General features: G+C 49.7%; 1 protein-coding gene across 6 annotated transcripts in view; it reads right to left on the bottom strand.

Annotated features, from left to right (window-relative positions):
- CPLANE1 (ciliogenesis and planar polarity effector complex subunit 1) overlaps positions 1–27,782 on the bottom strand; it is a 1,992,329-nt gene that overhangs the window by 631,546 nt on the left and 1,333,001 nt on the right. For all 6 annotated transcript variants that reach the window (XM_069221234.1, XM_069221235.1, XM_069221236.1 and 3 more), the window contains 2 exons: positions 19,605–19,875; positions 15,717–15,774 (listed from right to left, as the gene is read on the bottom strand). In XM_069221234.1, the coding sequence (XP_069077335.1) occupies positions 15,717–15,774; positions 19,605–19,875 (329 nt within the window). The remainder of the gene's footprint in view (positions 1–15,716; positions 15,775–19,604; positions 19,876–27,782) is intronic.

A 27,782-nucleotide genomic window follows, 5' to 3' on the forward strand; every position in this document is an offset into this window, starting at 1 on the left:
AGACATTGTAAGTGCAGGGTAGCCATAAGAGTATATGGTTTGGGAGTTTGTCAAACACGAAATCCACAGTTCTATAATGGCTACACAGAAAACTAGTAAGTTTGGTATCAAACTTCTCAGCACCATAAATACACACTGATGCCAGTGTGCAATTTATTTTAACATACACCCAGAGGGCATCTTAGAGATGCCCCCTGAATACCTACCAGTTTCTGCCAGCCTGCCACACACCGGACATGTTGCTGGCCACATGGGGAGAGTGCCTTTGTGACTCTGTGGCCAGGAACAAAGCCTGTACTGGGTGGAGGGGCTTCTCATCTCCCCCTGCAGGAACTGTAACACCTGGCGGTGAAGGCTCACCCCTTTTTTTACAGCACCCCAGGGCATCTCAGCTAGTGGAGATGCCCGCCCCTCCGGCCACTGCCCCCACTTTAGGCCGCAAGTCCAGAGGAGATAATGAGAAAAACAAGGAGGAGTCACCCACCAGTCAGGACAGCCCTAAGGTGTCTTGAGCTGAGGTGACCCCTGCCTTGAGAAATCCTCCATCTTGAGTTTGGAGGATTCACCCAATAGGATTAGGGATGTGCCCCCCCTCCCCACAGGGAGGAGGCACAAAGAGGGTGTAGCCACCCTCAAGGATAGTAGCCATTGGCTACTGCCCTCCCAGACCTAAACACACCCCTAAATTCAGTATTTAGGGGCTCCCCAGATCCCAGGAAATCAGATTCCTGCAACCTGAAGAAAGAAGAAGGACTGCTGACCTACAACCCTGCAGAGAAGGAGGAAGATGACAACTGCTTTGGCCCTAGCCCTACCGGCCTGTCTCCAACTTCGAAAACCTGCTCCAGCGACGCATCCGACAAGGGCCAAGGGCCTCTGAAGCCTCAGAGGACTGCCCTGGAGTAAAGGATCAAGAAACTCCCGTGAACACCGGCCCTGTTCAAAACCAGCTACTTCTTTTCAATAAAGAAGCAACTTTCAAAGACTGCATGTTTCCTGTCGGAAGCGTGAGACTTCACACTCTGAACACCACGCCCCCGGCTCGAGATTCAGAGAACCAACACCTCAGGGAAGACTCCCCGGCGACTGCGAGCCCGTGAGTAACCAGAGACGACCCAACTGAGCCCCCACAGCGACGCCTGCTGCGAGGATCCACAGGGTCCCCCTGATCGCAACTGCCTGTAACAAGGGACCCGACGCCTGGAACCGACACTGCACCCGCAGCCCCCAGGACCTGAAGGAACTGAACTTCAGCGCAGGAGTGACCCCCAGGTGACCCTCTGCCTAGCCCAGCTGGTGGCTGTCCGGAGAAGCCCCCCCTGTGCCTTCCTGCACCGCTAGAGTGACCCCCGGGTCCCTCCATTGTTTCCTATCTAAAACCCAACACCTGCTTTGCACACTACACCCGGCCGCCCCTCTGCCGCGGAGGGTGTGTTTTGTGTGCCTACTTGTGTCCCCACAGTGCTCTACAAAACCCTCTTGGTCTGCCCCCCGAGGACGCAGGTGCTTACCTGCTGGCAGACTGGAACTGGAGTACCCCTGTTCTCCATAGGCGCCTATGTGTTTTGGGCACCTCTTTGACCTCTGCACCTGACCGGCCCTGAGCTGCTGGTGTAGTAACTTTGGGGTTGCCTTGAACCCCCAACGGTGGGCTGCCTATGCTCCAGGACTGAGACTTGTAAGTGTTTTACTTACCTCCTAATCTAACCTTTACTTACCTCTCCCAGGAACTGTTGATTTTTGCACTGTCTACTTTTAAAATAGCTTATTGCCATTTTTACAAAGACTGTATATGATACTGTTGTCATTCAAAGTTCCTAAAGTATCTAAGTGAAGTACCTTACATTTAAAGTGTTTAATGTAAATCTTGAACCTGTGGTTCTTAAAATAAACTAAGAAAATATATTTTTCTACATAAAAACCTATTGGCCTGGAGTAAGTCTTTGAGTGTGTGTTCCTCATTTATTGCCTGTGTGTGTACAACAAATGCTTAACACTACCCTCTGATAAGCCTACTGCTTGACCACACTACCACAAAATAGAGAATTAGAATTATCTACTTTTGCCACTATCTTACCTCTAAGGGGAACCCTTGGACTCTGTGCACACTATTTCTTACTTTGAATAGTATATACAGAGCCAACTTCCTACAAGCATCCACTCGGAAGTCTTTGGTACGATCAAGGTAGAACGCCAACTCTCTTTTTGGGTCCAGACGGTGGAGTCTATCCTTTTCATGAGAGGAATGTGGGGGTGCATAAAAGGTAGGCAAGGTGATGGACTGTCCGATATGAAAGGGTGTCACTACCTTAGGTAGAAACAAAGCCCTCGTGCGAATCACCACTTTGTCAGGATGTATGGCCAGGAAAGGTGGCTTAGATGACAGAGCCTGGAGCTCACTTACTCTGCGGGCAGAGGTAATGGCAACTAAAAAGACAGTCTTGAGGGTTAAGAGCCATATAGGGCAGTTGTGAAGAGGCTCAAACGGGGCACACATAAGGTTTGTTAATACTAGGCTTAGATCCCATTGGGGTATGATGAATGAGATAGGAGAAAAGAGATGTGTGAGGCCTTTAAGAAACCTCCCAACTATAGGAGATTTAAATAAGTAAGGCTGATCTGGTAAACTCAAGATAGCAGAGAGATATCCCTAAAGAGAGCCCAGGGTGGAACCCTGCTGGGCAAGGGAAAGAATAAGGAGGAGGACCTGAGAAAGAGGAGCAGATAGAGGAGCAGATAGAGGATCGACAGATGCACCATGCCACACATTTCTTCCAATGAAAGGCAAACACAGTTTTGGTTGAGGGACGCCTGGCTGCCAAGGTAACATTACAGACCTCAGGTGGCAGGTCAAAAGGCCTCAACTGTTGCCGCTAAGTCTCCACGCAAGCAGGGGGAGGGTCAATAGATGCGGATGGAGGACCCTCCCCTGCTGCTGCGAAAGATTCTCCCAAAGAGGCAGTCTGATCGGAGGAGCTATGGCCATGCTCAACAGCTCGGGATACCAGACTCTTCGTGCACAGTCCGAAGTAACCAGTATAACTTAGGCCAGGTCTTGCCTGATCTTCTTCAGAACTCTAGGCAGAACTGGTATGGGTCGAAAGGCGTATAGGAGGCCTGAGATCCGCTTGCAACGAAAGGAGTACCGCCTTGGAAACTCCAACTCACAAAACAGCTTACATTACGCGTCTAACCAAGGTCTCTGAAGGAAGAGACCCTGTGCCACCTCCGGATGGAGACGCCATTCGTGATCGACCACGCATCATCGGCTGAGTTCGTCTGCTCTGGCATTTAAGGAGCCTGCCAGGTGTTGAATCACCAGGTGTAGGAAAGTCCTCCTTTTTGCCCTGGTCACCCCCACACTTTTTGGACAGGTACTGGTGGTTACTGACCCTTGGCTGTGCCCTGGGTACTGCTTACCAGTCCCAGGGCCAGTGCTCTGTGTAAAGTGGATATGCAAATTAGGCTAATTATAATTGGCTAACTTAACCTACCTATAAGTTCCTAGTATATATCGTAGGGCATGTAGGTTTAGGGACCACAGCATAGGTAGTGCACCCATAGGTGCACTGCTGAGGTGCCCAGGGTCATTTTAAAGGCAGGCCTGCCTTGCTGGCTGCTTTTAAATTAACGTTATATGCAAATTCGACTTTGGAATTAAAAGTAGTTCCAAAGTCTTAAACTACCTTATTTTTACATATAAGGCACCCCTAAGGTGTGTCCTATGTGCCCCTAGGGCTGGGTGCCATGTAACTATAAGCAGGGACCTTATAAAAGTAGTTTTGTAAGCCCTGGGGAGGGAAAAACAGCCAAATTTGTTTTTCCCTCATTGTAGTGAATGGCCTTCATAGGCTAGAGTTTGGTATCAAATTCATTGTATATAATAAATTCCACAACTTCCAGTTGTGGGATTTAATATAACTTGTTCAGGTAAAGAGTTTTAAACTTTACCTGAAAAGTTGCCAATTTCAGCCCTGCATTGTTTTTGCTGCTGTTCCCTGATTGGCCAGGCTGCCTTGATGAGGTGTGAAGTGTCCTGGCTTCACACAAAGAGATGTGCATGTGGGAGGGAATCTCCCCTCAGCAGATGGTGAGGCAGGAAGGGGGAGGGCTGCCAAACTGGTCTTCAAAGGCAGAGAAGGACATTTGGAGCAACCCAGCAACACCCCCACATCCTGCAACCCCAGACAACTAGGTGCCCCCTTGATTAGATTAGGAAAGGGCAGGAGAGGGGTGTGTTTATGATTCTTAGCCACACCAGTGGGTGGGCTCCGCCAGATGTAACCTCCAAAAATCATTTTCAGCCATGATGGATTTTTGAAGAATGTTGCCTCCTGGGATTGATTTTTGCCACACTTCCCAGGAAGTGGTCATCACAGGGGGAAGGACCCTGCGCCTGATTGGAGAATCAGGACCCTCCTGTTTTTCACCCAGGAGCAAGGATAAAACTGGAAGACCTGCACCCACACCTCAGATCCCCATCAGATTCCAACAAAGAAGAACCAAAGGAGAAGGAAGACTGCACCAGCTGCACACTTGGGCTTCACCACAAGAAGGACTTTGCCTGGCTTCAACTGGTTCAAGGAGGGACTCCCTGTTTTCTACAGGTGAACAACTGCTAACCAGAGTCCCCTGCACCAACTCCTGAAGAAATCAACCAGCTGACCCCTGCCCAGTGGCCAAAAAGGAGTTTGCGCCAGGTGCATTCTGGGAGTTGTAGTCCACACCCCCCAAGGATCATCTCAGAGCTTCTGGACCCTTGGGGTGAGCTGTGGACCCCAAAAGAACTTTAAAAGAACATCTGGGAGAAGACCCAGGAGTTTGGAGAACTTTTGAAGAAAAAGCTCCATAGAAGGACCGACCCGCCGCGGCAACACTAGTCGGCTTGCCTCAACCGTGACCCGGCCTGATATGCAGGTTCGTCCCGGTGAAGAAAATCTCGAAAAAAGAGAGACTAAGTCCGAACGTACAAAGTTGGCCGGGACCTCCCAGCCAGCGTATCCGAGGAGGGCTCTAAGGACATCGGATCAAGATCCAGGTTTACCCCGGTCGAAGGATTTTCACCTCGAAAAAACGACTAAGTCCGAAGGTAAAAATCTCCACGAGGATTCCCGCGACGCGTATCCGGAGAAGGGTTCCAGGAGGTCGGATTGGACTGACAGGTTCGTCCCGCTGAAGAAAATCTTCAGAAAAACGACTAAGTGCGAAGGTAAACTTTTGACCGAGGCCTCCCGTGGCCTGTAGCCGAGCCGGGCTCCATCGCGATCGGCCTTAAACTTTGACTTTGCCCCGGTCAAGGTGCAACCAGATGACCCGATTGGCGCTTTTTGTTTCTAGGTGCTAAAAAACAATAATTCTTTAAAAATGTATTTCTCTGGTTCCCCTTATCCGATTTTATTCGTTTTTGTGTCATTTTAAATATTATCTATTTTTATGAATTGGTTTTGGATTTTTAAACTGTTTCCTGTGTTATATTCAATTACTGTTTTGTGAAATTTTAATGCTTTACACTCTGTCTCCTAAGTCGCTCGTTGCCAAGCTACCAAGGGTTGAGCTGGGTTTAATTTACTGAGACCTAACTGGACCTAAGTCGAGGTTAGTGGCTTATTGCTAAGTGTGGGTACCTACCTGCCCTTACCAATAACCCATTTTCCAACACCAGGGAAATGCCCTCATGTTCCAGCCAAGTCCAGAGACGAAGAACCTCTTGACAAAGGGTACACGACCCCACTCTGCCCTGTTTGTTGCAGTACCACATGGCAGTGGTGTTGTCTGTGAACACTTTCAATGCTTTCCCCTTGAGAGGGAAGGAATGCTTTCAATGTTAGTCGAATCGCTCAGTGCGCCAGATGGTTGACATGGAGCCCGGTTTCTGCCGGAGACCAGAGGCCTCTGATCGCCGCCTCTTCCACGTGGCCACCCCATTCCAGGAGTGACGCATCTGTCACGACTGTAAGATCTGGTTGAGGAAAGGAGAGGGATCTGCCCTTGACCCAATCCTGATTTGTTAACCACCACTGCAAGCCTCTCGCAGTTCCCTTCCGAGATCTGGACCTTGTCAGAGAGATTCCCTTGATGCTGTGCCTACTGGAACTTCAGGTCCCACTGCTGAGCCCGCATATGCCATCTGGCATTTTGAACTAGCAGGATGCAGGAGGCCATGAGGCCCAGCAGCCTCAGAGTCATTGTCACCGAAATCCAGGACAGAGGCTGAAACATTGATATCATAGCCCGAATATCCTGGACTCGCTTTTCGGGAGAATATGCTGGAAACTGCCCTGTATCCAGAACAGCTCCGATGAAAGGGAGCATCTGAGAAGGAGTCAGGTGTGACTTCGGCATGTTGATAGTGAACCCCAGCGAATGCAAAAGGTTCGCCTTAGTCTGGAGGTGGGAGACGACAGTCTGGGGTGAGTTTGCCTTCATCAGCCAATTGTTGAGGTAAAGGAAGACTGGGACCCCTAACCTATGCAGATAAGCTGCCACTACTACCATCACTTTCGTGAACACCAGAGGGGCACTGGTAAGGCCAAAGGGGAGTACGGTAAACGGAAAGTGCTCGTGACCTACCACGAATCGTAGGTAATGTCTGTGGGCCGGCAAGACAGGAATGTGCAAATGCGTCTTGCAAGTCCAACGCTACCATCCAGTCTCCAGGATCCAGGGCAGATAGGACCTGAGCCAATGTCAACATTTTGAACTTCTTCTTTTTGAGGAAGAGGTTGAGGGACCGAAGATCTGATATAGGAACGAAGACCCTTGTCCTTTTTCGGCACTAGAAAAGAAAGTAGCGGGAATTGCAACCACAACCCACTTCTGGCAACAGAACCCTCTCTATAGCTCCTTTGCCCAAAAAGGCTTGTACTTCCTCGCTGAGAAGCGCCATATGATCATCCGATATTCGATTGCATGAAGGTGGCATGGTAGGAGGAGGTGTCTCGAAGGGGAGGGAGTAGCCACTTCGGACAAGCTGGAGGACCGACCTGTCCGAGGTAATGGACTGCCATTGGGGCAGGTGATGGCGAATCCTGCCGCCGACTGATTCCTGGTGTACCCGCGGAAGGTTTGGAGACTGAGGAGGGGACAAGGGTGGACTGGGTGACCCGGTGGCTCCCTGATCCCCGGGAATGTGAGATCCCCTGTCCACCCAGGAGCTGTACAGCATGTGCAGTTCAATGGCCATGGGGTAAAGGACGCGGTTGGGTGTCCCTTCTGTGGCCACGAAAGGGGTGAAAGGTGGACTGCTGGGGTCTAGAAGTGGTTGCGAGGCCAAGGGACTGGCCTGTGGCTTGGGAATCCTTAAAGTGCCTCGAGCGCCGAGTCCGCCTAGTCTCCGAAAAGACGTGTGCCATCAAAGGGCATGTCCATCAAGGATTGCTGGACATCCCCTGAAAACCAGATGGTCTCAGCCAGACGTGGCATCTCAATGCCACCGTTGATGCAACCAATCTGCCCAGAGAGTCGGTTGTATCTAGTCCACAACGAATCAGGAACTTTGCTGTATCCCTCCCATCTGTTACGGCTTGGGAAAGGTTAGTCCGGGCCTCCTCCGGAACTCTAAGCAGCACTTGTGCAACTGTATCACAGAGAGTATGGGAATAGCGCCGCAAAAGGCATGCAGTATTCATGGACTGCAGCACTAGACTGTTGGAAGAAAATAACTTCTTCCCCAAATTGTCCAGTCTTTTTGATTCCCTATCCGGGGGTGCAGCAGGGAATGCGCCAGATGACGAGGAAGCCCGGATGACAAGGCTCTCAGGCGTAGGTATTTGGGAGAGGAATTTTGGATCTGTCGGCGCAGGCCGATGGCGGCGGGCAATCGTCCTATTCACAGGAGCCCCCGTGCTGGGTCTGGACCAAGTACGCGAAAGGACGTCGGTCAGTGCCTCATTAAAGGGAAGAAGGGGTTCGGAAGAGGAAAACCCCATCTGAAGCACGCTGGTTAGGATATTAGGCCTAACCGCCACAGATGATAGCTTGAGGTCCAGGACTTCAGCCGCCCTTCTCACCACCATAGAATATGAGGCACCCTCCTCCGTAGTAACGGTAGGAGGAGAGAGCATACCAGTGTCAGGAGCAATGTTCCCTCTAATTTTTTTCCACTATGTGCGGCAGTGTGCGGCTCTGTGCGTTGCAGCCAAGGATACGTGCGCCAAGAAATTGACCATTCACGCACGCGCAGCGCATAACTAGCCAAGATCTTTGGCATTAGCCTCTCCATACCACTAAAGCACAAAAGGGATATCATTGCTCCATGCAATAGGGCATCAAGGCAGTTTTGTGACCTGGTTGCACACCCCAAGGACATGACCTGTTAGGGGAGCACGTATATTGCTCTTAAAGGCTTATTTAGGCTTAGAAAGTGATAACGCATATAAACTACCACAAAGTATAGGAATGGTGGAACATTCGATAACAGCACATTTTCTACTGTTCTGAAGCATTTCCTAGCTCATTAACCATTCATTTCCAAGACAAATATCACTTGCTCGCTTGTATGCTAAAGTACGCCAAATAATGTTTAAAACACTCCCCGCGGCATTTAAACGCTGTTTTCATTGACTTCAATCCAGATTCAAATATGAGCATTATCTGCCTTAGGGGAGCACTTTTATCGCTCTAAAAGGCTTATTTAGGCTTAGAAAGTGATAACGCATATAAACTACCACAAAGTATAGGAATGGTGGAACATTCGATAACAGCACAACGTGCGCGCTTGCCAAAGGGGCCTGCGCGATGGGGGAAGGAAAGGTGCGCGCGCGCGCCTTACAGGGAACATTGGTCAGGAGAGGTGTCTACTCCACTAGCATCACCCAAATCCTGCACCCAGTCCATTTGGGGATCAAGCTGGTATTCTAAAGGATCCAGCCTTCCCTCCATACTCTCCCCATATCCATAACGATAAGCATAAGGGTCTGGATCAACCCTAGTCCAGGAGAGCCCATAGAGAACGGAATCGGCATCGAGCAACATCGTTCCGGCTCCGGGTCGTCGGGTATGAGGATGGGATCGTTGTCGATTGTGGGCCCAACCGACATCGGGAGCATCGACGTCTGACCCAATGCCAGGGAAGGTCTCTGTGGCAAAGCAGGTGCCCAGAGCTCCACCAGAGGGTCCCTGGATTTTGCCATCTTGAATCAAAGGTTGGCAGGGAACTCTGGAAGCATCTGAGTGGCCAGGTTAGACAGATGACATCAGAGCCCCCTCCAGATAGGTGGCCACCCAGCTTTGAGACCAAACCCCCTTTCAACGCTATTTAGGGTCTCTTTTTTGGGTGGTTCCTCAGTTTCGGCTTGCAAGATTTCAGTAGGATTCCTCTGCATCCCTTACTTCGACTTCTGACCAAAAAAACTGCATCTGGATTCTCCAGGACCTGTCAATCTGCAACAAAGATTAAGACTTTGCCTGCAACATTGTTTCCACAGCTCCTTCCAGCTTCTTCAACTTTTCCCTGGTTGTGCATTCTCTGAGGACAGCCTGTCTTCAGTCTGCACAGGAAAGAAGGAATCTCCCTCCCTGCATCGGCAGGAACCAACAGCAACGACGACCAGCTGCGTGGATTCCCCTCTCCTGCTGAGGTGCGTGGATCCTGCATCATGGGTGGTGGTCGGGTGTGGTCTGGACGGACCTCTCCACCAGCTGTCTAACTTGGGTGGAAGTAAGCCCTTACCTTCCCACACAGGACAGTACCCCATGCACCGCCTCTTTTGAAGCTGCCAATGCTTGTTGGCACTTCTTCCAAGGGGTCTTCGTGTAGCTCCAGCCCCCAGCACTCTGTCCTGCGATGCACAGCTCCCTGAGTGAATCTCCTGCAGCGTGGGACTCCTTTTTGTAGTGCTGCGTAGGCTCCTTTTGCAACTTCTGTGTCCCCACCCCGGCGACTCCTGTGAGTGCTGCCTGTGCTTCTGTGGGCTCTGCGACGCTGCAGACTCCCTCTGACTCCCCCTCCTGGGTTGAGTCCTCCTGGGCCTTGCTGGTCCCCAGCAGCACCACTTTCCACCAACCGCGAGTTTTGCCTGTGCCAAGGCTTGATGGTGGAATCCGAACACCAAACCTGACTGCAATCTTCCTTCCGACGTGGGACATCACCTGCTTTCTCCAGGAACTCAACTCCAACTCCAGGGCTGCAGTGCTGACTTTCCTTCCTCACCGTCGACCAACTCCTGCTATCCTCAGCTTAGTGGACAGGGGCTCCTGTCTTCATCTTCAGGAATCCACTGTTGGTTTCTTGCAGTCATTTCTGGGATTTGCAATCCTCTTCTTTTCTTCTAAATGGGTGTTTTGGGGAAATTCTAGCAATTTACTCCTGCTTTCTTGGTTGCTGGGGGGTGTTGTGAAACTTACCTTTGTGCTTTCTTGGTACCCCCAGCAACTCTAAACACTCCACTTACCTGGGTGGGGGGGGGGGCAACACTATCGGATTAAATTTTTTTCAGTATATGGTTTGTGTTTGCCCAGGGCCACTATTCTCTATTGTGTTTTACACAGTTTGAACTGTTTTCTAACTATTCATCTGCCTATTTCTGACAACTAGTGTATTTATCTTGTGTATTACTTGCAGCCTAAGGGGGTATTGACTCTATAGTAACTTTGGTGCTGCGTTACCATGATAAAGCACATTTATTTTTGTAAATTTTGCGTGTTTTCTTTCATGTGTGTACGTGCTGTGTGACTACAGTGCTACTGCATGAGCTTTGCATGTCTCCTAAATAAACCTTGGCTGCTCATCCACAGCTACCTCTAGAGAGCCTGGCTTCAAGACACTGCCTACACTACACTAGTAGGGGATACCTGGACCTGGTATAAGGTACCCACCACACACCAGAGGTCATACGGTGATTCCCAACTCCTAGCTGGGGGTGAGGTTTCCCAGGGTCTGCGCTGGGAGAGAGCCTTCCGTACAGCCCGTGGGCGTGGTGTCCCTGCTGTGATACTGCAGTCTGTGAGCGCTCCACCCCGCAGCAGCCCGAGGGACCCCTGGCTTAGTCTCAGTTAAGGAGAGAAGGCGAGGGGGCACACAACCCCTGTGGTGTGTCATGGGGAGACCCTCCTTGGGACTCCCCCGTGTTTAGAGGCACAGCGAGAGCAGCTGCCACAGTACAAGACCTCGAGCGGTCTGTCTCTGAACCAGCGTGCCGAGCCCGATTCAGTTAACCCCGAGGTGCCAGTAGCCAATCGGGGGCACTGGGCACCTTGGAAAGGAGGTGGCAGTGTTAGGGTTGCTCCGGGGCATACCACCAAAGGAATACAAGGCGTCACCCAGGACTCTGTTGTCACAACTGCAGGGTGCAGGCTCTTAGCATGCACCCAATCAGGGGTCGGAAGAGTGACTAATGCCAGCCTGCTTAGGTCTCCACCAAGGGTAGGTCCCTGTTGACGGTCATGCCGTCCTGTCCTCCACAGCACGGCACACTCCAAAGCCTGCAAGGCAGTATAATAGCCTGTACTGGTTGTCATCATGGACAAAGGTTCTAGATGAAGGCAAACCAGATTGGGGAGGCTTGGCCTAGGCAGCAGCACCTGCCCTCCAGATTCAGGAGAACTAAGAGCACTCCACAAGTGCTGATTGAAGGTCACAGGCCAAGGCCCCAAGCCCTAGGAGAGGAAGTGGTGTGTCTCGGGGAGACCATCCTTGGGACTTCCCCGTGAGTAGACTCACAGAGGGAGCAGCTGCCACGGTACAAGACCTCAGACGGCCTGTCTCTGAACCAGTATGCTGAGAGTGAATCAGTCAAGCTGGGAGGTGCCGGCTGCCAATCTGGTGCACCGGACTCCTTGGAAAGAAGGCGGTAGTTTCAGAGTTGCGCTGGGGCATACCACCACAAGAATGCAGGGTGGCACCCAGGACTTTGTAACTGCCACCTGCCAACATTCACAACAGCTTCGGCCCACCAACCACAAACCCCACCACCGAACCGATGCCCCCCACCGCCACCCTCCGCACCTGGACCCCAGTCAGCACCGAAGACACAACACGCACAATGAACACCATCCACTCCGGATCCCCTACGGACCCCTGCCCACACCACATCTTCAACACGGCTGACCACATCATCGCACCCCACCTCCGTGACATCGTCAACGCCTCCTTCAACACCGCCACCTTCCCGGAGTGCTGGAAACACGCCGAGATCAGTGCCCTGCTGAAGAAACCAACTGCTGACCCCTCCGACCTCAAGAACTACCGCCCCATCTCGCTCCTCCCGTTTCCTGCCAAAGTCATCGAGAAGACCGTCAACAGACAGCTAGCTGCCTTCCTCGAGACCAACGGATCCCTCGACCACTCGCAATCCGGCTTCCGAGCCAACCACAGCACGGAGACCGCCCTCATCGCAGCCACAGACGACATCAGATCCCTAATGGACAATGGGGAAACTGCGGCCCTCATCCTCCTGGACCTCTCCGCAGCGTTCGACACTGTCTGCCACCGCACCCTGGTACAGCGCCTGAACAACACCGGCATCCAGGGGAAGGCCCTGGAGTGGATCGCCTCATTCCTCGCCGGAAGAACCCAGAGAGTCCGCCTCCCCCCGTTCCGGTCAGCGGCCACCGAAGTCATCTGCGGAGTTCCACAAGGGTCATCGCTCAGCCCCACCCTCTTCAACGTCTATATGAGCCCCCTCGCAACCATCGCACGTCAACACAACCTCAAGATCATCACCTACGCCGACGACACCCAGCTGATCCTCTCCCTCACCAGCGACCCGGACGCCGCCAGAGCCAGCCTACACGAAGGGATGAAAGACGTCGCCGAATGGATGAAGAACAGCCGCCTGAAACTGAACTCAGACAAGACGGAGGTCCTCATCCTGGGATCATCACCATCCGCCTGGGACGACTCCTGGTGGCCCCCCGCCCTGGGAGCCACCCCCAAGCCAACGGACCACGCTCGCAACCTAGGCTTCATCCTGGACTCCTCCCTCTCGATGACCAGACAAGTCAACGCCGTCTCATCTTCATGCTTCAACACCCTGCGCATGCTTCGAAAGATCTTCCGGTGGATCCCCACCGAGACCAGGAAGACGGTCACCCAGGCCCTCGTCACCAGTCGGCTGGACTACGGGAACGCCCTCTACGCCGGCACCGCCGCCAAACTCCAGAAGAAACTCCAACGGATCCAGAACGCCTCAGCACGACTCATCCTGGACATCCCCCGACACAGCCACATCTCCGAACACCTGAGAGACCTGCACTGGCTCCCCGTCAACAAAAGAATCACGTTCCGACTCCTCACCCACGCACACAAGGCCCTCCACGACCTGGGCCCCAAGTTCCTCAACAGCCGCCTGACCTTCCACAAGCCCACCCGCCAGCTCCGCTCCGCCAGCCTCGCTCTCGCCACCGTCCCCCGCATCCGCAGAGCCACCGCCGGAGGAAGATCCTTCTCCTACCTGGCAGCCAAGACATGGAACTCCCTCCCCATCCACCTCCGGACAACGCAAGACCATCTCGCCTTCAGGAAGCAACTCAAGACCTGGCTGTTCGAGCAGTAGCGTTTCCCCCCCCCCCCCCCCAGCGCCTTGAGACCCTCCGGGTGAGCAGTGCGCTATACAAATGCCTTTGATTGATTGATTGATTGACTGCAGGGTGCAGTCCCTTAGCAAAAGCCCAATCAGGGGTCAGAAGAGTGACTAATGCTGCCCTGCTAAAGTCACCATCAAGCATATGTCCCTGTTGACAGTCAGGTCGAGTAGTCCTCCACAGCGTGGCACACTCCAAAGCCTGCAAAGCAATATGATGGCCTGCACTGGTCGTCATGATGGGCAAAGGTTCTAGGTGATTGCAACCCGAAGCAGGGAGGCTTGCTTTAGGCAGCAGCACCTGCCCTCTGGATTCAGCAGAGCAAAGAGTGCTCCACATGTGCTGATTGAAGGTCACAGAGCAAGGCCCAAGCCCCGGGAAAATACTTAGGGACACAGTACGACAGACCAGCTTATTCCCTAAATTGCGGAATGGTAGTCCTCCCTTCAACCCAGCAGGCAGTGGGGCGTCCAATGAGGCAGTTAGCAGGGATGGCAGTCCAACAGTGAGTGAACCCCAAAGTCAAGGAGCAGCTGGCAGCAGGGCAACAAGCAGAAAAGCAAACCAGGAAGTCCTTTATCCTACGCAGCAGCAGCAGGTATCAGGGCAGCCACAGAAAAGCAGTCCAGATGGGTCCCTTTGTGGCGTTCAGCGGTCCTCCTGGCACAGGGTTCAGTCCCCAAAAGTGCTCTATTGTCAGGGGGCTACAGCTCCTCTGCATATACTCAAAATGCCCAGCTTCTAGAAGGTGGAAGAAGGTTCTAGCCAGATCTGACCAGTTTCAAGAATCACCCTTCTCCTCTACCCTAGCTCCAGATACCATTGGGGGGTAAACAAAAAAAAAGCCCTTTGAGTGAGTGCAGGCCACAGCTTATTCAGGTGTAAAGTGTGCCTTGCCTCCCTCTCTCCTAGCCCAAGAAGACCATCAGCATGCAGATGTACCCCTGTCACACCAACCATTCCTGATGGACGGCTATCTGGGGAGTAAGCACAAAGTGGAGCTGTCACCCTATCCTAGATGTGGATTGGAGTTGTGCTGCAAAACAACAGAGTTATAAGCACAGAGAAATGCCCACTATTCAAAAGTGGCACTTCTAAAATAGTAATGTAAAATCCATCTACACCGGTAAGCAGGATTTCTTACTACCATTTCAAATGTACCAAACATTCCCGTGCTACTCCTTACTGATCAGAAATTACGACTTGGAGATATAGAAGGGAGTTTCTAATACAATCCTGTGAGAGGGGCAGAACTCACAATAGTGAGAAACTAAATAGACTGTCATTACTAGGACATGTAACACATAAAGAGATATGTCCTACCTTTTACATACACAGCACTCTCCCCATAGGGCTATCTAGGGCCTCCCTTAGGGGTGCCCTAAGTATAGCAAAAAGGTCTTAGCAAGTAGTTTGACTTGCCAAATCAATGTGGCAGTAAGCTGTGAATGCAGGGTCGGTAGTGGAAGGCCTCAGACGTGTTTGAAAGGCTACTTCTGTGAGTGGCACAATCTGTGCTGCAGGCCCACTAGTAGCATTTAATTGACAGGCCCTGGGTATATGGTACACCACTTTACAAGGGACTTACAGGTACATTAAATAAGCCAAACAGGTGTAATCCAATTATACTAAGTTTTAGGGGTGAGAGCACATGAACGTTAGCACTGATTAGCAGTGGTATAGTGCCCAGAGTCCTAAAGCCAATAAGGGGGGTTAGAAAAATAGGAGAAGGGCAAAAGGTTTGGTGATAACCCTGCAGAAAGGGCCATTTTCCAAACATTTCACATATAAATATATATAGGATAAAGCACTCCCTGTCGTACAAGTATATTGCAAGCTACTGAGGAGTTCCATGACTATACAGAGCTATGAGGCCAAAGGCAGAGTTCCTTTCTAAGGTCATGGATTACTTTATTCCTTATAACATATGTTCACACCAACACCCTTCCCACAAACCTCTTAAAACCTTGCTGTCTTACAAGGATTTTTGCAGACATAAAGAACAAAAGTAGTTTGATATATGTTACAAAAATATTAGAATCAGTTTAATTTAAGTCAGAATTTTAAACATGATGTTGCACGGAATGTGTAGAAACATGCAGAGAGCATCTGTCTAAACATGTTGCAATAAATATCTCCTTTCTAGTACATAGGTTAATATTTTTTCATATTAACACTCATTCTGTACTTCTTACCAAGAGGTAGAACAAATCCTTCTCCATTCTCCAAGTTTGGCACGTCATTCTGATGTACCTAGCAAAGGAAAATTTTAACATGTCCTCATTTAGTAGTTCAAAGATACTCCTGCACATTAACATGTTATGATCCACATTACCTCTACAGTAAAGAATACATATAGGTACATAAAATGTGACTAGCTACCAGAAAGCTTAGGCAGCTAGGTAGAGACATACCCATTTGCCACCTCATCATAATAGGTAACATGCATAACTCACTCAATAACAGTTGACAGAGCACACACACTGGCATCATACCAAGCAAATCACAGACTACAGTCAGATATACTCAGGCAATATACTACACTTTTTTTTTTTTTAATTAACACACGCACCTTCTCACAATACGCAATGCAATTTTGCCTAACAACATCAAGGAAGATCGAACCCCTGCCAACCTCTCATGATAACTACCATGTAATAGTTCTATTTTGGTATCTTGCATGTAAATGTTGAAGGAATCTGGCTCTGTACATACTATACCAAAATGAGGTATAGTGTGCACAGAGTACAGGGGTTCCCCATAGGCTTATCAGAGACTAAACTAGATAATTCTAATGTTCTCATTTCTGGCAGTGTGGTTGAGCAGTTAGGCTTAAAAGAGGGTAGTGCAAAGCATTTGCTGTACACACACAATCGAGAAATGAGTCACGCACTCAATGACTAACTCCTGGACAATTATTTTTATATAGAAAAAATATATTTTGGTGCTTTATTACTAGAACCAGAAAAACTTTGTTGCAGTTGAGTACAGTGTTCAATAGGTATCAAGCATATGTATCAAATGTACTTTATTTGGTTTTTGTAAATAAGCAGCAATATTCTATTTTAAAAGTTGACACATTGCAATTTTCCGTATGAGTCCATAGAGTCCTGGGGGAGGGAAAGTGTTAGCACAGAAAACAGGTAAGTACACACTTTACGATTCCAGTCTTCGGGAATTAGGATGTCCACAGATCAAAGTTGAGGCTGACCCCACAAGTGCACCATCAGCAACAAGTGGCTGGCTGGGTGCAGAGGTCAAAGTTAGCGTCAGGTTTGTAATGGAATTCTATGAGGACTGGAGGTGATTCCATGGCACAGGCCTGTGGGGTTTCGGTCGGGTGTTTGGGGGGGGGGTGGAGGGGGAATTGGGGCACAGGATCACACCAAAAACACACCATACGTGGCACAGGGGCGGCCGCGGGGTGCAAACACAAAGCTGGGTGCCCAAAGCTTTTCAATCGGGCAACCTGGGGGGGGGGGGGGCACAAAATATACTGCAAGCTGGTCCAGGGGGACGGTTCCAGGAAACCGAAGGCTGGACAGGCAGGAGAGGCGCCCACTAGACGTTGCTGGACCGCCGGTTGGATTCCCCAAGGCCAGGTGGCTGCAGGTGCCTCCTTGGGCGTCGGGTATCTTTGTCGGATCTGGTCACTGTCAGGGGAAGCATCTGGATTCAGGTTGCAGGCGGCATCTTGTTGGCCAGGAGGGGTCAACCCAGGATGGACTCGAGGTCTGAATCGCCTAATGACCTCCTCTGGACCTGTGAGCCACCTGAACTCGTGCCGTTGGCGTCGGGTACAGAGTGGACAGGGCTCGCAGATCCAGGGCGGTTCTGGAGTCCTTCTGGTCATTTCTACTGGGCAGGTCTGTTGTCCTCGGGAGTTCTTTGTTGTCTGCTGAGCAGGCTGTCCTCTGGGGGTTGCTGGTCCTGCAGGATGTGTCACCTTCTTGGAGCAGGGGTCTTTGAAGCTGCAGACAGGTCAGTAGGGCTGGGGCCAAGTCAGTTGCTGTCTGGAGTCTTCATTGCGGGGGTTGGCTTAGCAGTCCTTGTTTCTTCTTCTTGAGGTCGCCAAGAATCTGATGAGTAAGTTTCAGGGGTGCCCCTAAACACTAGAGTTAGGAACATTACAGGGGTCACAGGGTGGTAGCCAATGGCTACTGTCCCTGAGAGTGGCTACACCCTTCCAATGCCCACTTCCTTTGGGGAGGGGGCACATTCTAACCCCTACTGGTCCCTTTCCTCCAGAATAAGATGGAGGATTCTGTAAGGAGTGGGTCACTTCACCTGTGGCCACCTAAGGGGTGGTCCCAGCTGAAGTTGTAACTCCACCTGGGTTTTCCTAATTTTCCCGCCTGAATTGCCGGCAAAAGTGTGGCTTGGTCCAGGGGGTGGGCATCTCCACTAGCTTGATTGCCCTGGGGCGCTGTAACCGGAGGCCTGGGCCTTTGAGGGTCACCTTCTGAGTGTTCAATTTGCTGCAGGGGGGGGGGAGGTGTGAAGCACCTCCACCCAAAGCAGGCTTTGTTCCTGACTCCAGAGAGCACAAAGGCTCTCACCCCATGGCATCATAAACTTGTCTGTTAGTGGCAGGCTGGCACAGACAAGTCAGCCTTACAGTAAAGGGTTGGGTAAAATACAGGGGGCATCTCTAAGAGGCCCTCTGTGTGCATTGTACCATAAATACAACACTGGCATCAGTGTGGGTTTATTGTGCTGAGAAGTTTGATACCAAACTTCCCAGCCTTCAGTGAAGCCATCATGGAGCTGTGGAGTTCATAAATTCCCAGCCCATGTACTTAATATGGCCACACTGCACTTACAATGTCTAAAAATGGACTTAGACACTGTAGGGGCATATTGCTCATGCAGCTATGCCCTCACCTGTGGTATAGTGCATGCTGTCTTAGGGCTGTAAGGCCTGCTAAAGGATCCTTACCTATGCCACGGGCAGTGGTTTGTGGGCATGGCACCCTAGAAGGGGGGGCGGGGAATATGTTGACTGCCTTTTTCTCCCTACCAGCACACACAATCTGCAATGACAGTGGCACAATACAAGCTGCAGCCCTTAGGGACCCTCCCTGGTCACAGAGCCCTTGGTACCACTGGTACCTTTCACAAGGGGCTCAGCTGTGTGCCAGGGATGTGCCAATTCTTGAAACAATGGTACAGTTTAGGGAAAGAACACTGGTGCCGGGGCCTGGTGAGCAGGATCACAGCACACACTCAGTCACGTTAACATCACTATCAGGCAAAAAATGGGGGGAGGGGGTTTACCCATGCCAAAAGGGGCACTTTCCCTACAAATATATCTAATGTGTGAAAGTAACTGAGCTGGTCAGTCATGCACAACACAGCCTAATGGGTAAAAAAAAAAAAAAAAATAGGTGTGGGTGTGCTTCTCCTGAACCTACATTGGTCAACTGTGATTAATCAGATGTTATTTACTGATATTTTACCAACCTGATCCAAAAATTTAGCTAGCACAACTCTAATCACCCCACTGTTATAGCCACCACGTAAAATCTACACAAAAGAATACTGTACAAAGAGAACACATTGTTTTAATTATAGCATTAAACCTATATTAGCCTTTCAAGAGATTTCAGGAAAATCTATGTTACGTTTCTGGCAGTGGTATATCATATACCTCTACAATGCAGCTCTAGCAACGCAATCAAACAACTGTATCCTTGTTTGTTGGCAATGGTATAACATACACCACTATACTACGGGTCTGGCAATGCAGTCAAACTATTTTATCTGTTTGTTGGTATATGATTATGTGAGGCTAATACAGAGTTTATGAACTGGTCAGTGTAAAAGTGGTTGTGTAGGTTAGTGTGAAGGTAAAGGGAAGATCTTTTGGCGATTCATGTGTATGCATGGATATGCCAAAAGACCATGAAGCAAGCAGTCATTTAATAAATAAAATATTACCTATACACCAGGCAAATAATTTTCTCTTGGCATTTGCATGTTTTGCGGTATCAAATATTTTTTATCAGATACTAAAACTAAGCATGAACCATTTGCAGTAAACGCCAAGTTGTTAGAGTATATAAGCTTGAGTAATACCTTACCTCTGAGTTATCAATAATTTCAGAGCTGTTGTCATCGACTGGAATTAATTCAATTATGGAATCCTGAGGGCGGAATGACACACTTGTTTTTTTCACTGTCTTAGTTTCAATTTTCTCTTGGTTGCCTGGCTGTGTATTCATTCGCTCTTGCCCCTCCAACTCTGCAATGATTTGCACTTGCTTCTCCAGCTTTGTCTCCGTGTTATCTTGTTTGTATGGCGGTCTCTCAACATGCTCTTGCTTGTGCTGTTTCTCCAAACGTCGCCTTACCCTGCAAAAATATTAGTATGAAAAGTGGCTTCTTTCATGCATAGAAGAAAGAGAGAAATACTTTGGAAACCAAAAATGTAGGCATACCATATGCAAATACTTTTAACGATGACTGGATGACAGTTAAGACAAATCTCGGCTTGATTTTCCATCGCATGAGCTTAACACAAATTTAATTCCTACAAATTCCTTAATTAACTGACATTCAATGAGCTTAAAACCAAGCAGTCAGACAATGGATGAGCATAGAACAAACACTCAAATATGTAAAAAAAAAAAAAAAAAGACTATTCAGTAGACACAAGCTTCGCAGTTATCATGTAAAAACGAATGCTAGGGCCCTGAACGCTTCTTCTGAGCAGATTATGCTTCAGGTGCCCAATATAGCAACAAAGAAATACTGTGATCCTTTCAACAAATTCATCATTGCAGCCACCCATGGTGAGCTCTGTCTGCAGCACCACTAAACCTTTTGAGACTACACTATGTTGAGATCTAGGCAGCCTTGATGGCCAAAAGATTTTCTCCAACCAAGTATTTATTCATCCTGATCAAGGGTTAATTTGACAAAGCAAATCACCCTAAAGATCATCCATGCAATTGCTCTAGGCTTCACTTTACAATTAGAAAATACAGCTCTACATATTTTATCGGGATAATCCATCAATTTATAATTATGGGGGGATAAATAATCTGGGCATATGTATGACTTCTTCTGACTTATGACTTCAATGAAGCTTTCTACGATGAAGAACTAGATTTATAAGTGTAGTAAAGTCCCTCTTTTTGGCATAGTTATCCAACTTTTTGCCCTTTGTCAGTGTGCTTAGACTGTTTTCATTGGGATCCTAACTAACCAGGATCCCAGTGATTGTTCTCTCTCTCCTCTAAATTTGGTTGTCTTGGTAACTTTTACACCCCACAATTGGCATACTGGTGTCCCCTTATAAGTCCCTAGTATATGGTACTTAGGTACCCAAAGCATTGGTACACCAGTGGTCCCCCATGATCTGCAGCATGCACTATGCCACCCATGGGGGCCATGCAAACTGGGTCTACAGGCGCGCCATGTGCAGCCTATGTGGAAAGCTGCATGCACCCTTTCACCGCTGGTCACTACACCAAGTCACTGTAGGTCACCCCTATGGAAGGCCATTCCAATCCTAAGGGAAGAGTGTAGGTCCCTGTGTTTGTGGGCACCCATGCAAAAGCAGAGGTACCCCTACAAACCCCAGTTCCAATTCCCTGGACTTGCTAAGTGCGGTGAAGACATTTAAGCTATGGACTGGTCATAAGTCACTACCTATGGTCCAGCTACATAATGGTAACTCTGAACCTAGGCATGTTTGATATCAAACATGTCGGAATCATTCCTGAATACTGACACCAGTACTGGTGGCATGATTCCATGCACTCTGGGGGATCCTTAGAGGACCCCCCAGTATTTCTCCTACCAGTCTTTCAGGGTCTGCGAGCAGCTCACACCGCTGCAGGCCCTCAGGCAGGATTCTGCCCTTCTGTTGCTTGACCAGCTCAAGCAGGGGAAGGCAGGACAAAGGATTTCCTGTGGGAGAGGGGTGCAACCTCCTCTCCCTTGGAAATAAGTGTTACAAGCCTGGAGATGAGTAGCCTCCCCAAACCACCTTCCTGCTTTGAAGGGCACATTTGGTCCCTCCTTGCATAATCCGGTTTGCACCAGTCCAGGGACCCCCCCAGTCCCTTCTCTGGCATGAAACTACACAAAGGAATGGGGAGTGACCACTCCCCTGTCCATCACCAGCCCAGGGGTGGTGCCCAGAGCTCCTCCAGGTGGCACCCTGATTCTGCCATCTTGAAATCAAGATGGGCAGAGGCCCGTGGGAGCATCTGACTGGTCAGATTAGGCAGATGATATCAGCGACCCCCTTTGATAGGTGGTTACCTGGCAAAGTGACCAACCCTCCTTCTGGGCTATTTAGGGACTCTCTTGTGGGTGGGTCCCCAGATTCGGCATGCAAGACTCCACCAGTACTCCGTTGCAATAACCTCTTCTGCTCCTGGCCACCGGAACCGCTGCTGGACTCCACAGGAACAGAACAAGACTGCAAAAACGAGATAACCTGTCCTTGCAACATTGTTTCCGTGGCTCCTGTCAGCAACTTGTACCATTTCAATGGCTGTACATCCTCTGGAGTCGGCAAGACTTCAGCTGCACCAATGAAGCAAGAAAGAATCTCCCTTCAAGTGAAGGAGTCACTCCCCTGCACCCAGAGGCACCTAAAGCAACAAAGTCCTGCTGCAAGGACAGTCTCCTCTCTGCTGCTCCAGCGACTGCTCTTCAGGTGTGCTGCCTAGGCCTCACTGCAAATTACTGTGCCTGCTGCCAGTGGGTTGCTCGTGGGGGCTCCACCGGCATCTGCTGGCTCTTCTGTCTTCTTAGGGCAGACTGGACTCGCCTCGAAGGGAAGTCCCCAGGACCTTGCTGATCCTCTTCAGCCCTGAAAATCTTCTTCAGCTCCTATTTGCATTTGCTTGTGCTTGTTGGTGTCTCCTGACCACTGACCCATCTGCAATCCGGCGAACGTTGAGGGACAACTCCTAGGTGACATCAGGGACTCCTATGCAGCTCCTGGACTCCGCAGCTGGGCTTTATCCACCAACACCGACCCAGATCTTCACCCACAGAAGAGTGGGCATTGCCTCCTGCCCCCCCTAGACACTCCTGCATGGACTGGACTCTGTCCCTTTCTTTTACAGGTCCTCTTCATCCAGAATCCACTGTTGAGGACCACTGGCCCGGTCCTGTTCTTGCATTGTTCTAATTTTAAGTCCCCATGTGAGCCTATGGGACAACCAAGTAACTTACCTCTGCTCTCCTGGTAGCTGGTGGTCTTCTAGATACTCACCTCTTGGAGTTCCATACTCTCCCACCCCTTGGCTAATGACTCCACATCCTCTGGTGAACCATATGGTTTGACCTCCTCTATAGGGCCCTTGCTATTTCTAATGTTTTTATGTTAATTCCTAGTACTTACCTGTGGATATTCAGTGTGTATTTACCTCCAGAAAGAGTGGATTTCCTATAATATTCTAGTTCAGTATTATTATAATAAAGTACCTTTATTTTTGCAACACTGTGTAGTTCCTTTCGTGTGTGATAGGTTACTGTAAGGAAATGCCTCCTTGGCATGGTTACCCCCTGACTTTTTGCCTTTTGTTGATGTCAGTTATAACTGAAAGTGTGCTGGGACCCTGCTAACCAGGCCCCAGCACAAGTGTTCTTTCCCTAAAATGTACCTTTGTTCCCACAACTGACACAGCCCTGGCACCCAGATAAGTCCCTTGTAAATGGTACCCCTGGTACCAAGGGACCTGATGCCAGGGAAGGTCCCTAAGGACTGCAGCCTGTCTTATGCCACCCGGGGGACCCCTCACTCAGCAAATGCACACTGCCTCACAGCTTGTGTGTGCTGGTGGGGAGAAAATGACTACGTCGACATGGCACTCCCCTCAGGGTGCCATGCCAACCTCACACTGCCGCCTGTGGCATAGTTAAGTCACCCCTCTAGCAGGCCTTACAGCCCTAAGGCAGGGTGCACTATACCACAGGTGAGGGCATATGTGCATGAACACTATGCCCCTACAGTGTCTAAGCAAAACCTTAGACATTATAAGTGCGGGGTAGCCATAAAGAGCATATAATCTGGGAGTTTGTCAAATACGAACTCCACAGTTCCATAATGGCTACACTGAAATCTGGGAAGTTTGGTATCAAACTTCTCAGCACAATAAATGCACACTGATGCCAGTGTGGGATGTATTGTAAAATGCACCCAGAGGGCATCTTAGAGATGCCCTCTGAATACCAGTCCGACTCCTAGTGCTAGGCTGACCAGTTTCTGCCAGCCTGCCACAACCAGGCGAGTTTCTGGCCACATGGGGAGAGTGCCTTTGTCACTCTGTGACCAGGAACAAAGCCTGTGCTGGGTGGAGGTGCTTTTCACCTCCCCCTGCAGGAACTGTAACACCGGGCAGTGAGCCTCAAAGGCTCATGCCTGTTTTTACAGCCCCACAGGGCATCCCAGCTAGTGGAGATGCCCGCCCCTCCGGCCACTGCCGCCACTTTTGGCAGCAAGGCGGGAGAGGATAATGAACAAGGAGGAGTCACCCACCAGTCAGGACGGCCCCTAAGGTGCCCTGAGCTGAGGTGACCCCTGCCTTTAGAAACCCTCCATCTCGGTTTTGGAGGATTCCCCCAATAGGATTAGGGATGTGCCCCCTTCCCCTCAGGGAGGAGGCACAAAGAGGGTGTAGCCACCCTCCAGGACAGTAGCCATTGGCTACTCCCCTCCTGATCTAAACACACCCCTAAATCTAGTATTTAGGGGCACCCCAGAACCCAGGAAATCAGATTCCTGCAACCTACACAAAGAAGAAGGACTGCTGACCTGAGAGATGACGGAGACGACAACCGGCTTGGCCCCAGCCCTACCGGCCTGTCTCCAGACTCAAAGAACCTGCACAGCGACGCATCCGACAGGGACCAGCGACCTCTGAAGCCTCAGAGGACTGCCTTGAACCCGAAGGACCAAGAAACTCGCGAGAACAACAGCACTGTTCAAAAACATCAACAACTTTGCAACTTTCAAAGACTTAACTTTTCTCACCGGAAGCGTGAGACTTCACACTCTGCACCCGAAGCCCCCGGCTCGAGCTCCAGAGAACTAACACTACAGGGAGGATCCAGAGGCTCCCCCTGACCGCGACTATCTGGAACGAAGAACCCGACGCCTGGACCAAGCACTGCACCCACAGCCCCCGGGACCAGAAGGATCCGAACTCCAGTGCAGGAGTGACCATCAGGTGACCCTCTGCCTAGCCCAGTCGGTGGCTGGCCCCAGAAGCCCCCTGTGCCCTGCCTGCACCGCTAGAATAACCCCTGGGTCCCTCCATTGATACCTATTGACAACCCGACGCCTGCTTTGCAAACTGCACCCGGCCGCCCCTGTGCCGCTGAGGGTGTTGGCAGACCGGAACCGGAGCACCCCTGTTCTTCATAGGCGCCTATGTGTTTTGGGCCCTCCTTTGACCTCTGCACCTGACCGGTCCTGTGCTGCTGGTGCGGTGACTTTGGGGTTGCCTTGAACTCCCAACAGTGGGCTGCCTATGCCCAGGAACTTAAACTTGTAAGTGCCTTACTTACCTGAAAATCTAACCAATACTTACCTCCCCCAGGAACTGTTGATTTTTCCACTGTGTCCACTTTTAAAATAGCTTATTGCCATTTTAACTAAAACTGTGTATGTTACTGCTCTAATTCAAAGTTCCTTACTTACCTGTGTGGAGTACCTTGCATTTTATGTATTTACTTCAAATCCTTGTGGTTCTAGAATAAATTAAGAAAATATGTTTTTCTATATAAAACTATTGGCCTGGAGTTAAGTCTTTGAGTGTATGTTCCTAACACTACCCTCTGATAAGCCTACTGCTCGACCATACTACCACAAATAGAGCATTAGAATTATCTAATTTTGCCACTATCTTGCCTCTAAAGGGAACTCTTGGACTCTGTGCACACTATCTCTTACTTTGAGATAGTATATACAGAGCCAACTTCCTACAGTTACTGTGTGACTTCTGCGGTATTGCAAGAGCTTCACACTCCTAGATAAGTTTTGGCTGCTCACCACAGCTATCACTAGAGATCCCTGGCTTCCTAAACTCTGTAACACTTACTAATAGGGGTTGCCTGGACCTGGTATAAGATGCCAACACCATAAGTGTCTACCACACGCACCAGGCCAGCTTCCTACAATAAGTAAGAAACCTTTTCTTCTGCATTGGAGGCTCTTCACAGTCAAACTCATCAAGAAACTAGCAAGTTAACTGAAATTAGAGAAAGCAGCTGTAGGGCAGTAGGAAATATAAATATGTTAAATCAAGGGCTACCCCTGGGATATAAATGGACATATCATCAATAGGTTTTGAAGCACTTCCTGACTCAACTTTGCGTCAGCCTGGGTGTCTAAGTCTAGGCTATTATGCTAAGTAAATGCATGTTTTGACTTCCAAGTCACTGCTTTACAGATGCTCTAATTCAAACATTCAAACATTCCTGAGCCATGCTGTTGTAGTTGCTTTAGCATCATGGAATGTGTTTTAGGTTTCCCTGGAAGAAGTTGGACAGCATAGTAATGCAAAACACTAGATCTCTGGCGATAGACTGATTGGAGGTTGCTAACCTTGTCTAACAACACCATAATTTACAAAAAGGTTACTGAATTTGCTCAGGGCTTTAGTTTTGTCAGTGTAAAATCAAAGTACCCTTCAAGTGAGCAATAGAATTGGTCAGTAGTTGTAGAAGGATTAGGAAAGAAAGTTGTAGAAGTTGTAGGAAGCTGGCTCTGTATATACAATATCAAAATGAGATATAGTGTGCACAGAGTCCAGGGATCCCCAGAGGCTTGACAGAGGCTGAAATAGATATTACTAATGCTCTATTTGTGGTAGTGTGGTCGAGCAGTCAGGCTTATCAGAGGGTAGTGTTAAGCATTTGTTGTACACACCCAAACAATAGAAGAAACACACACTCAATGACTTAAATCTAGACCAATAGGATTTCATATCAAAATATATGTTTTGCTAATTTATTTCTAGAACCATAAGATTCAGTCTGCAGGTAAGTACATAAAATAAAAGGTACTTTGCACATATTTGATCAGGACTTTGAATAGAGTCGACAATGTATACAGTTTTTCTTAAAATGGCAAAAAGCTATTTTAAAGGGGGACACTGCAATTTTCAACAGTTCCTGGGGGGAAGAAAAGATAGTACGGTTTTGCAGGTAAGTATACAACTTACAGTTCTTATCTCGGGATGTAGGCAGTCCGTCGTTGGGGGTTCAAGTTAGCCCCAAACACCCACCACCAGCAACACAGGCAGGTTGGGTGCAGAGGTCAAAGAGGAACCAAATTAACGTGGGCTCCTACGGAGATAGGGGGTACTCGGAATCTGGTCAACCAGCAGGTAATTACCCACGACTCGGAGGGCAGACCAGGGGGAATTAAAAGAGAACTGGAGGGGCCACAAATAGGCACCAAACACACACCCTCGGCAGCACAGGGGCGGCCGGGTGCAGGGTACAAAGAGAATGTCAGGTTTTCAATGCTGGTCTATGAAGAGACCCCAGAGGTCACACAGAGGCTGCTGGCAAGGTCCAGGGGGGTGTCTCGGGCACACCAACGGTCGGACAGGGAGGAGGGCTGCCTGCTGAATGTAGAGGAACCAGGGGTTGGGTTCTCCAAGGCCTGGGGGCTGCGGGTGCAGTGTGTCTTTAGCCGTTATCTTCGTCCGGAGCTTCACAGTCAGGGGGGTCCTCGGGATTCCCTCTGCAGGTGATGTCGTGGAGGGGTGGAGAGGTCAACCCAGGGTGGGCACTTGCTCACAATGACCTTGGGACTCGCTCTTGCTGTTCAACTTGTCCATATGATAGAGACGTCTAGCTGCAGATGGATGCGTGGAGCAAAGAAGTTGGGCTGGGTGATGTTCTGACCTAGATGAAATGGGGTAACCACCTTGGGGAGGAAAGAGGCACAAGTTCTGAGAACCACTTTATCTGGATGGATAGTGAGATATGGTGGCTTTGATGACAGGGCTTGCATCTCACTCACTCTCCTGGCCAATGTTATTGCCACTAAGAAGGCTGTCTTGATGGTGAGCAGCCGGAGGGGAAAGGGGTCTCGAAAGGAGCACACATGAGAAATGTGAGGACAAGATTTAAGACCCATTGAGGCATATTAAAGGGCGTAGGAGGAAACATATGTACAAGCCCTTTGAAGAATCTATGTACAATGGGGGATTTGAACAAAGAAGGCTGGTCAGGCAACCGAAGAAATGCCGATCAGGCAGAAAGATAGCCCTCTAAAGTCC

This window comes from Pleurodeles waltl, chromosome 1_1 (genome assembly GCF_031143425.1).
Source record: "Pleurodeles waltl isolate 20211129_DDA chromosome 1_1, aPleWal1.hap1.20221129, whole genome shotgun sequence".
Classification (NCBI taxonomy): domain Eukaryota; kingdom Metazoa; phylum Chordata; class Amphibia; order Caudata; family Salamandridae; genus Pleurodeles; species Pleurodeles waltl.